At 34.0% G+C, this 12688-nt stretch overlaps 1 protein-coding gene across 1 annotated transcript in view; it reads right to left on the bottom strand.

The window, feature by feature from the left end:
• The window catches only part of LOC126818232 (ras-specific guanine nucleotide-releasing factor 1), a 173135-nt gene that overhangs the window by 4792 nt on the left and 155655 nt on the right, over window positions 1-12688 (bottom strand). The window contains exons 15-19 of the mRNA XM_056100398.1: window positions 9325-9400; window positions 8709-8905; window positions 6020-6204; window positions 4937-5674; window positions 1606-1718 (exon numbers count right to left, since the gene is read on the bottom strand). Of these exons, the coding sequence (XP_055956373.1) occupies window positions 1606-1718; window positions 4937-5674; window positions 6020-6204; window positions 8709-8905; window positions 9325-9400 (1309 nt within the window). The remainder of the gene's footprint in view (window positions 1-1605; window positions 1719-4936; window positions 5675-6019; window positions 6205-8708; window positions 8906-9324; window positions 9401-12688) is intronic.

Consider the following 12688-nt stretch of genomic DNA (forward strand, 5'->3'; position numbering starts at 1 on the left):
GGTATTTATATACTCAGCCAAATTAAAAACTTGACACTCAGGATTTTTGGGACTAGATTTTTAATATTTGGTTTAAGGCAACTATTTTAGTGTTATGTTGTGCACAGACTACCTTGACATCAACAGAAAGCAAGAATACGTCTCGCCGAAAGTCCTTGACATTGATAACGTTCGTGATGTCACAGTACCCCCCAAAATGAAATTCACAGACTTGGAGAGCAATCGGAATAAAGTGTTTAGTAACGGTTGTGGCCTCCTCTAGCGTCTCGTACTGCCACACAACGTCTTCTCATGGATCTCAGAACATTAGTAAACACTACCCGAGGAAGACATCGCCACTGCTCAGCAAGAGCATGTTGAAGGTCCTGCAACGTCAGTGGTGGATTCACTTGCTGACGAACACGTCGACCCAGTTCGTCCCAGATGTGTCCAATAGGATTAAGGTCGGGGCTAAGCGACGGCCAATCCGGGACTTGGACACCGGCATTTCTTAAAAAATTCTGGGTATTCCCTTGGACAACAACAAGAGGAGAACGTCCATGTGCACAAAAAGAACCCCAAACCATGACACTGCCACCACCAAATCGTTCAACTTCTCTGACGCATACTTGAGCGTAACATTCACCTCGTCTGCGGTACACTCGGGCCCTGCCATCGGCAAATCTCAAAGTGAATCGAGATTCATCACAAAAGACAACCGAATTCCACTGTCTTTGAGTAAATCTTATGTGTCTTGTGGCCCACACAAGTCGGTTACGGCGATGAAGAGGTGTCAATATTGGTCCATTCTCCGAGCTCGAAGACCAGCAGCCTGCAAGCGATTTCGAACAGTTTGTGCAGTTACCCTTCCACCAAACATCTCTCTACTTGTGGAGGTTGCAGTGACAAATCTGTTTCTAAGATGACGTAATCGTATTGCTTGATCTTCCTGGAGTGACGTCACACGTGGCACTCCCGCCCTTGGGCGGTCGGCAATAGTTCCAGTTTGAAGCATTCTCATTCTAAGATTAATTATTGTCTGGCGTGAACAATTAAAGGCTCTTGCAACAGTGACCACAGACTGACCAGCAGAGAGCCTACCTATAGCACGTAGACGTTCTACATTTGAAAGGCACAGCATTTTCTAACAAAGATGAAAATAACAATTTTAATTTGTTTTTCCAGTTCAAGTTACGTGTGCGTGTTCAGTTTAAGCAAACTTGCATCGATTGACCTCACGAGTTTGTGTTTGCACGTGTTTTTCAGGTTTTTCATCTTTATATGCTCAAAAGTCACGTGATCCACGTGACTTTACAAATTTATGAAATTAAAGGCTTCTTACTACTTACTATCGTTAGAAACACTTTAAAATTTATTTGACTTACTAGAAAAAAAATTTGTTGAAATTCATCAGTGTCAAGTTTTTAATTTGGCTGAGTATAGTTTAACATGAGATCAATATTTGGTATTTATAATTTAACATGAGATCAGATCTTTGTACTGGTATTTATAATTTAACATATGAGATTAGTATTAGGTATTAATAATTTAACATGAGATTACTATTTGGTATTTATAATTTAACATGAGATCTGTTAAAAGTAAAAAGAAATGAAATAACCTTACCTGGACCAACACTAAGAAAGCGACCCACATTTTTGGGATTTTCTGTTGAAGAGTAGTTAGCCAAACCAGCAGTGGCTGCAGCAAATGCAGTAGTTGCTGCAGATGAACTTGATCTAAAATAAATAAAAATATTACAATTAGATTGTACAATAATTATAGGATTAAATAGGATAGCATATAAAAAGAGTTCAATGTCTCCTCAATGCAATACTCAGACAATTTGAAACCTGATGACAATTTTCCATGGTTATTCGATGTAGGAGAATATTGTTCACACATATGTGCTTCCCTTAAAACTATTCACATAGTAACTACGGAGGGATCTTCAATAGCCCCCTTTTGATCTCGCCCCCTTTCCATAGAAATTGGATAAAAATGTTTAAGGATCAGACTATGATAAAACTGTTTAAGGATCAAGTACAGCCTACTCATGAATTTAATTGATTCCCTCTATCATATCAACTAATCACTTATAACATATTACAGTCACATATTAGATATACTCCATTATTCAAATGACATTTCATAGTTTTTCTGTATAAAAATATCAAGAAAACACAAATGTCCAAGGTACTAACAAAACATGCATAAATTTACGTAGAATATTACCATACTACGATAAAAATATTAAAATGTTCATCCCAAAAATCTCCGGTTTTTAATGCACAGAATACAGACTATTCCAAAAACCAGACGTCAGGTTCTTGCATTAAATTAAAAATCTCTTCATTCAAGCTTAACAAGTAATAAATCAAAAGAAAAGAAGGAAAAGAAAATAAAAACCAACAAACCATAAAGACAGATGCTCACTAGTACAAACTACGAAGATAGTCACAACATTGATATCTTACCCATACCTTCTTTTAGACGCTCGTGAAGATGTTACTACTGCACCTGCCTTAGCATGAGGGGGTGAGCCTTCGATTTGTGCAAAACTACCCCGAGGACTGGATATATTAATTGATTCAGCCTCAGCGCTACCCCTCTTCCCTGAAACTATAAATCATAGATATTAAAATATGTCATATTCTATAACCTTTCAGAACCGATAACAACAATAAAATGTAAAATTTGATTTAAAGTGTTACATTCTAATGACTGGTCCTTTTTAATAAACATTGTTCTCTCATTTTTCAAAAAGACCAGTAGCAGTGTGTTTGTGACAACCTTGTTTCTGTGTAAGACAGGGTTAAGCATGTTTTCCTACTGCGTTCTAGTGAAGCCCATCAGTATTATATATAATGAACACATGATAAGGTGAATCCCCAGTGTATATATACTAGAGAGTACTCTAAATAAATGACTATACCAGTTAGGCCTACTAATTGCTGAGTCATTCCTTTATGATTTCTTCTCTGTAAATGCTGCAAATAACTCCAATCAAGGGAGATAATTTAAGACACATTGATATGACATATTATAGAGAGAAATGAGGGTTTATTTTAATGGTAGACAGAATAGCCTACATATTCCGTGTCACATACAGGCCAAATTTCGAAAATATGCCTCTAGACTCAATGACAGACCTTATGATCTAAAATGCAAGTGCTAACAACTCAACTACCCAACACCCTATGTACATTCAACACAAGAAAGTAATAGCAACCAATCAAAGATTAAACAAAAAATATCACATCATTATAAATTTACAATATGCACATTTCCAATAAGATGAAAACAAAATTTCTCAGTTAACTTCAATAAATACTATATGCTGCTTCATTAGACAAAATTTTAAACAGTTTGTCCATGATTTTATTGCCGATAACAATGACAGTTGCTCGAATAACCTTTTAAAATATTTCAAATCTCATTTAGGCTATACAGAAAAAAATATTCTGGTTCACAGACTATCCTTTCTAAAAATTTGATGTCAAAGGTTCACTACTGGGTTAAATGACTTCTCATAAACATCCCGATGTTGAATGTATGATTATCCAGTTTAATGTATGATTGTCAATAACAATTATCATAATATTTATCAGGGTTGCATGTTTTAAAATTTCCAGATTCATTCAAATTTTCTTATCAAGTTACTTCCTAACCTGTATAACATTGGCAAAATTCAACCCTATATTGACCTTGATGCCACTAATATGTTAATAAATGCTTTTGTTATGTCATCTTTAGATTATTGTTATTCATTATTGTATTCTCTTCCTAAAACGCTTGTAAGTCAGCTACAGAAAATCCAGAATAAAGGAGTCCAAACTTGGCTATATTTAAACAACGTCTAAAAACCCTGTTTTTTACCCAAACATTTGAACTATAATTTAAATGCTTCACTTTCCATTTGTATATTGTAACTTGACTATTCCTTTGTATTCTTTTGTTTATTTGTATATATATGTATGTTTTTTATAATCATATCTACATTGTAAAGTGCTACAGAGCAGTCAGACTGACTGAATGTTCAGCACTATAGAAAACAATTATTATTATTATCATTATTATTATTAACCCATGAGGGAAATCATTTACATGTGGTAAGTAATGAGACCGTTTCATTTCTATTTTTTGCAGGTGTATCTGAGAACCAGAATATATTTCTTTATATGGCCTTAATTGCCATGATCTACTAACATGAAATACATAACAGTTATCTTGAAAAACAAAATGAATAAAACTGACTGATTCAAAACATCACACAATTATAATCATCAGCTGGAAGATCCCATGAAATTTCTTGTTGGCGACAGGACAAAATAAATTTTTGTAATTAAAGGTAGGGCAGAAACAAAGGCTCTTATACAATGTTTATGATCCACTTCTGTCAATATTATCTATCCTTTAAGACATATTTTCATGGTTAGCTTGAACAGCTATTTTTCCTTGTTCAAAAGTTTCAAAGTAACTAACTATTGCAGTGTTAGTATCCCTGTTGACAATGCCAACAGACTTTTCTCACATATGTTCAAAATGATTATTATTTATCATTGTGGATCATAGAATTGGGATTTATGACTGCATAAGTAATAATCTTTTTGAATCATGGCAACTATATAAAATAGCATAATCTCATAGTTTGGATTACTATGAGCTGTATATATGTCAAACTAGCAGTAACATGAAATTTTTAAATCAGCTATATGGCTGTGTAATAAAAAGGGCTTTGATCTTTTGTGCATTCTACTAATTAACACACACCCCTAGTTTCAGGGAGGGGACTGCCCAGGGGAAAGAAGTGTGTGTTATACATGGATGTTAACAGTATCAAAATATACACACAATGCTGAAAAAACTACAGGAATCACAAAAACAGAAGGGGAATAGAAAGATGACCACACAACCACAAATAACGTCATCCAATGACAACAACAGTTAAACTCACATGGCTTGATCTTAATCTGTGGGGCTATAATATTAGGTGATGAATAACTGTAGCTTATTGGTGAAGGCGCTCGTCTCAATTTTGGACTAACTGAAGGTGATCGAGATCTAGGTGTTCGCGATGGAGAAGATGTCTGCTTTGGTGATGTGGAACGAAATTTTGGTGAAGGTACTCGTATTGGTGATGATGTTGGGAGGGGTTTTATCACACGTATTGGACTACTTGCAGGTGATAGAGTTAGAGCTTCTAGGCTCACTGCTGGTGCATCAGGCATTTTGCACGGAGCTGATGGACTTTGAGGTCGACCTTTATTTCCATTTTGTTTCAGGTTGAACTTGATTCTCTTTGGACTTCCCAGTGGTGACGGAATGGGACTGGCTTGAGGTGTTCCTGGTGTTAAAGTATCCGAGCTAGCAGCTGAACTTAAAGTGTAGTGGCTAGTGCGCATTAACGTCTCTGAGAAGTCTTGTGGTGCCCCTGAAATAACCAGTGGAGGTGCGAGTCGCCCCTCATTGTCACTATCACAGGTATCAACTGATGATTCACCAATTTCAAAATCAGACAGAGTTATACCTGAAGTTGAAGAATCCTCCATAGTAATTGAGGGCACATCAGGAATATCGTGGTCATACAGTGTTTCACAAGAAGCGATAGGTGCTAGTTTAGGTTTTGGAGGAATAAGATAGGTAGATAACTCTGATCTACTGTCATCACTATCTACTGATTCACCTCGTTCAACTGAAACAAAATACAATCACAATTACTACCATATCTAAACCTTACAATCACATATTGGACAAGCTCTAGTTAAGAATATATCTGGCTCTATCATTCGAATTCTAAATCATAGATCTTGTATAAAAGCGTGGGCCTTCAACTTGAAGCCGGGTAAACATGATATAAGTAGATATGAACGTTGTACATGCATTAGATTATACTTACTTCTTCTAGAACACTCGACACCACTTATTGTTTATGTGGAAAAATGACATTACAAGCCAATTAACTGCCAATGAGATTTCAACAATGGCAGATACTTTAACTGCTGAAAGCCATCACAAAATGATTTGATTTTTATCTTACTTTTTGTACCATGGAAGCCCCCAAGTGGAAGTCTGTCTACTGTCTGAGCATCATTCATACAGCCCGTACTAATGCGTCTAAATTTCTCGGCCTGTGGTTTAATTACATATTTGGAATCAACTTCAGGTGGTTCACCAGTAAAATCTGTATGTGGTGGACTACCTTCTTCTGCATCAGATAGAGACCTTTAAGATATCAAAAACATAAAGAAATAAACCATATAATAAACCTGAATAAAAGAAACAGTATTATGCGGCTAGAGCTTTCAGTTCAATCAGAACATCTTCAGGCATTTAATACAAATTCTCCATTAATAATTATATAACAATAAGAATAACATCATGGTTTCAATACTAGAAAGTCATAAAGGGGAATAACTCTTCAAGCATGTTGTTATTGATACTAAATGAATGATATTAATACATATAATTACACAATAAATTATTTTTTAACATTTAGTTTGGGTTTGTACCTTTTAATAAAATGTGACTCTTTTTTGTTCTAAGAGTTCATTTCATTATTAAAAATATTTAATTAATATATTGTTTGAATGGCATTACTGTATTTCTATTAAAGCTACATTTCAACAATGATTATCTTGTCGATATCAAGCACAATATTGATACAGACAGAAGGAACGAAATATATATACTATGTACAATCTGAACATTCAATGAAACCATTTAATTAGGACAGTGACCCTTTGATTATAATAATGAAACCATATGCATTAATATAAATGTCTAATCGTAATGTATACCTTGATGGAAACCACTTAATTAATAGGGGAGTTAATACATCGGAAAAACTTCAAATTTACCCCCACCACATTAGTCCAAATAAATGCTTACTCACTGGTATCATTCTGTTTTGTGGAATGGCTATTTGGGATCTGTGGAGGTTCATTTGATGGTTTAATTGTTTTATAGATTTTCCGATATATTTTTCACGACACCCAGTACAAATCATGTAATAAATGATATATTTGGATTTGCAGTTCATAGATTTGATGGTTGTATGAGACTGTTTATGATTCCTGAATTTTTCATAATATTTCTCATCTTGTCACTTTTTAGTAATATGGGAAGATGTTTTTGCACAATAAATTTTCCACCCTCTTGAGTATAGGATTATGTGTATGTGACTAGTGGTAATTCAAAATTATTCTTAGGAATTTTGACTTTAGGCTCTCTTAATTTGGGTTGCTCTAAATTAAGAGATTGATCATAAGCTTCATCAATAATTTTCTCAGAGTAATTTTGCTTGCATAGAAATGCTTTAAGTACAGCTAGTCTTTTAAGTTTTGTGTTAGCATTGGAAACTATATTGTGCATACTCTTCACACCAGACCATATGGGATATTTCGTTTTGTATGTGAAGGATGACAGGATGAGAAATCAAAATATTTATGAGTAATACAGGTCAGTTTTAATCTGACCATCATCTAACAATTTAAAGACTATTCACTTTTTTCAATAGTTAATTGGATACTGGGATCTAAAGAGTTCAACATTTTATGAAGGACAATCGTCCAAAAATCTCTTCCATATTTGCTGGATATAAAAACTAAATTGTGCCAAATCTAATATTTATATGATGATACCAAATCTCTTCTAAATATCCAAGTGTGAGCTTAACGTAAGTTGGGCCGACTTTAATACCCATAACCACACGTTTGATTGATCGTCAAAATCAAATGTACTGTAGGAAATCACAAGATCTAGCGCACTTAATACAAATGATTTTGGAAAGCTTTCAATTAGGACATCTGGGTCTTTGTTAATCTAAAATTTAATCACTTTTAGTCCTAAGTGGGCCTACAACAATTCACTTGTGAGCAGGGATTTTAAAAGATGCATATTGCAGGTATTCAAAAGTTATATACATATAAAATAATATTAAGATATTTATTCACATGCCAAGCCTATAATCAACTCTCTAGATCATTGGATGGTGGAAATTTACATGGATTAAAATAGGATCGCAATTTAAGGATTTAATAGTGGCAGTCACCATTTAATGATTCAATTTAAAAATAGCGAAGCAAGGCCAAGCCTCGAATAACAAGTAGGTTGTTGCGATAATAAACAACCTATGCCACATCTTGTTAAAACTTCAAACAGCAATAACTTTGCTCAGAATAAAGTAATTTGAATTAAATTTTCAATATATTCATTTTGCATTATCTATATAGCAAGAACGGCTAGCTCTGTCTTTAAATCTTACACAATGCATCTTTAAGCTGTGGTAGAAAAATTGAGAGCACTAGGCTAATGAAAAGGCCATGTTGTCCAGTAGTTTCTAAATATCAATGAGTTCAGTTCAGGAAAAGTAGCAAAAATTGTTGGGTAAACTGGAATGTCTATTAATTGTATCAGTAATGGATCATTATTTTATATCATTGGGGTTTATTTTAGTAGTATGGGGTTATTATCTGTGTGACCAAGGCAGACAAATAAAATGATGAGAAATAATCCTTCACACTTGCAAGTTTTCCGCAAATTAACTCATTGTTTATAGATAAAATTGAAGTATTCTGTAAATATTTGACCCCAATGAAGTAGTTTGTGGTGGTATTTGGTAGTACTGTGCTAGTATTGTGTTAGTATTGTGTTGAGTAATATTGGGTAAATTGTTTTGCCCTGCCCTTGTTGCACATTTGTATTAATTTGTACCCTAATAGACTTACTGAGCAGATATAGAACACATGCTAGAGTCTAAATTACTAGCTTCAGGATTTTTATAAACTCGTTTTAAAGCTTCTAGTAATGTTTGACCAGTAGTGAAGACACGGTATGTCAGCAGGAATGTGTTAAGAAAGTCGATGCTTAGAAACCGCAAGTCTGTCAGTCTATCCAGTAATCGATCCACACTCGCATGACGAATCTGAAAAAAAGAATCATGCCATTTTGAAATGTAAACTAATTTTCCTAAAACAAAAAGCATTCTGTATATCCATGGCCATATGTATCCATCATAAATACCATATTTGGGTCATGAAGGACCAATAATTTGTTTATTGCTGTAATACCAAGGAAATCACCATTAATGTCTCATCAACACAATACTTCAGTCTTTCTTAGACTAACACTTACTTTATTCGCTTGTCAGGACAGTGGTATCTCCATCATCAATGAGTGCATGATTTGAAAAATTGTGAATTCAGTTCCCTAACAGCCCAATAACTCATGGATAAAACACAGAAACATTATATTATTTCTAATTTTAGTAAAATGGATTCAAAAGGGCTGCACTGGCAGGATAGAACTGATACCCCCATTACATACTTGACATAAATTGCTTACCTGTGGAACTTTGCAGGAGTTAAGCGTTCGACTGAATTTAATATCCACATCATCACGAAACAGTTTTGGATCTGACCTACAATTGGACACATAAATTATTAATCATGCTAATCACCAAGAAAATAATTTTCAACAGATTAGATTGGTTGGTTGATGTCAAAAACAATCAACTGGCACAACCACAATTTTAGAATGAATCGACATTGTTCCTTGTCAGGCCCTCCATCTTGCACCACTGATAAGGGGAAACCAGCTGGAAAATCCTAGGGAACTTTCTCACAAACACCAGGAACGGACCCCCGACCCTCTGGTGGTAAGTGAGCCAGTGCCTTACTCACATAACCACCGTGGCTCCCCAAATAATAATAATGATCTAGGTTATTTTGAGACATACATTTTTTTAAATCATTTAATACAAAGGTTATGTGTGAAAACCGATGATTTTGCTTTGACAGCTGTGTTTATTTTAAATATTAAATATCCAGTACACTGGATTTGTTTTTATCCTATACAAAGAGAAACACACCTTACACAGCGCCTATAGGACATTACCATTCCCAGACCACTGTCATAATCATAATGCCTCAGAAATATTGTAACAAGAGCAAACGATTATTTAACAGGGGACATTTTTTCATTATATCTATATACCTAGACACATACTATAATATTCCTTCAACAATAAAAGGATTTGCTATTAAACTATCTGGTTCATTATTGTAACTTGTCAAATCGAATATACTAACGTAAGTTCATAGGCTAAAGTATACTTCATGATTCATATATAGATAATTATGGCAGTCTGATCTAATAGTTAGTTTCAGAGGAAAAAGGAATGAGTTATATATTGAAGAAATAAAGAAGAAATACTTTTACTGTGAAATGTCTGACGGAGAGGAAAAGGGTAAACAAGACTGCAGAAACTAAACAGAAACAAATTTTTTATCTGTTTTCTATTATACAGTTATATATTTTGCACAACTTATTAACTCTCTAAGAATAATTACGTCTAAGCCAACTTAGTCAACCTATATGACCAGGCTGGAAAGGGTTTGGTTTAAAATTGAAAAACAAATTCTTAGCTAGTTGGTGAAATTTGTTCCAGAAACCCAGTATGTAGATTAACTGAGAAGTAATGAAAATGCACCATTAATTTGACTGGAAGTGCTGACTAGACATAATGCAGCTTATATGTGATTTTTGGCATGATTGCAGGCTGGACATGTACTGACACAAGGAAATCAACAACAACCAGCCACCAAGGCTATAACATCATACTATCATATATCCTGGGTTATATGATGGGTTTGTGGTATTACTTCCAATCATCTACACGGTGAACATGATGTGTTATTTTTACTTTGACATGCATTAACATGATGAATGGCCTTTAATTCCATATTTCTGAAAATGCTCAAATTAAAATGAACTTGGTATGGTTCAGGAAGCCTCGGGCAGTGATACCTTGTGTTCAAATCAGAAATGATAATAATTTATATTACAAATGAAATGATCTAACATAAATATTAGAATAAATTTGTTTTAACGGCATGCTTAAATCTAAGACAATTAAATCTAGCACAACTTATTATCTAATCCAAGTCTAGTCTACTATTAAATATTCATGCAAAATGTTACTCATAAATATAGGTTCAGCATGATCATAAATAATGCTGAAAATAATTTGACTTTCTGAGATCCCAATCACCATTTGCTTTAGGTGTCTCAGCGGTGTAGCCAGGGTTTTAGCTGATGCTGGGATAAACTTCCTTCCTTGTTTATTGAGGAGGTACATCTGTTTGGGGTAGCCAAAAGCAGGCACACTTCTAAGGCTACATCATTTCACTCAAATGAAGTATATTAATCGTCATTACGAGATTACCAGTAACTGGTATTTAAAATGAGATATATAATGATAAACAGAAGAATCGCTTTCCTTTTCTACTGATAAGGTACTGTGAGTAGTGGCAGGTGTCATGCATGTGGCAAGGTTATGCTTTCCCTTTCTAGAACATCTGATACCACAACTCTTTTGAGGAGGTTAAAGGGGTGTTATGGAAGATCAGATAAAGAGCTGGCAGTTCTCATTATAATAGTTAAAAACTAGATAATGTAAAGGGAATATGCTGAAAATTTCAGTCAAATTGAACCCAGATATAACCTAGTCTCGATAATCATTATTAAAGTCAGTACTATAAAAAACATAGTCTCGATTATTCATTTTTGGATTAAATCATCAATGGGCGTTGAATAGCAAATCGGATTCAAATCCAGTGAAAATCCAACATATAAGATGGCATCGAGAGTTGATTAAGGTCTTTTCATGTTAATAAATGTCTAACTAATAGTTTATATAATATTTCAGGCCCAAAGAAAGACCTGCAATAGGCAGATTTAGCTCTTGCATTTTTAATGTATGTTAACCTGTTGTTTTTCAAATGTTATATATTCATTTGCTATTGTAAGGACAACTAGTTTAAAGTGCATATTCTAGATATGTGAATATTTAATGTGGACATTTTCTATCAATATTTAACTTGTTTCTATAAAGTTCAATTATAAATATTATCAGTTTTATACTGACCGCGTAATTTAAACCTATTTTATTTTACACTTGTAAATTCTGCTTTAATTAGAATAATGACATTCACAGTTTTTGCCTTTTTTGTAACATGTGCAATATTGCAGAGAATTCTTAATTAAACTAGGGTATACTTAATTACCTGAAGGATAATTGGAATTATCCAAATCCTTTTCGTAGACGAACAGTTAAATATGCAGTATCTAGCACATGCCAGAAGGACCACTTATTAAAAAAAACAAAGTGTAGCCCCCAAATCCCCTCATAGTTATTAAATTGCAAGCTAAGTAGGCATAAAACATGGGAAGGGAAAATAAGGGGGGTGGGGGATTTAACTGTTCGGCTACCAAGGGGATTCAGATAATTCCAATTATCCTTCAGGTAAGTATACCCTAATCTAATTAAGAATTATCCTTCATCCTCTTTTGTAAATGACCAGTTAAATATGCAGATTTCAAAGAAAATTGCTGTATATTAATATAATCTTCAGAATTTATCTAATTGGAATAATAACATAAAGCATTAATTGGAACAATAAATCATTAATTGTTTGTGAAATTCAAAACTTTCCAAAATTAACATTTACAGTTTTCCGGATATAAAATTTACTAAAGGTTGATTCTCTAGACCAGTCTGCTGGTTTTAAAATATCTGTAATGGATAGTCCACTTTCAAGGGCTGCAGAGATTGAAGCTGAGCAAGTGGAATGCACATTAAAGCCCTGTATTCCTGATTTAATTAACACACTTTTAATCCAACGTGCAACAGTAATTGTGTGCTTTT

This window comes from Patella vulgata, chromosome 4 (assembly GCF_932274485.2).
Source record: "Patella vulgata chromosome 4, xgPatVulg1.2, whole genome shotgun sequence".
NCBI lineage: Eukaryota > Metazoa > Mollusca > Gastropoda > Patellidae > Patella > Patella vulgata.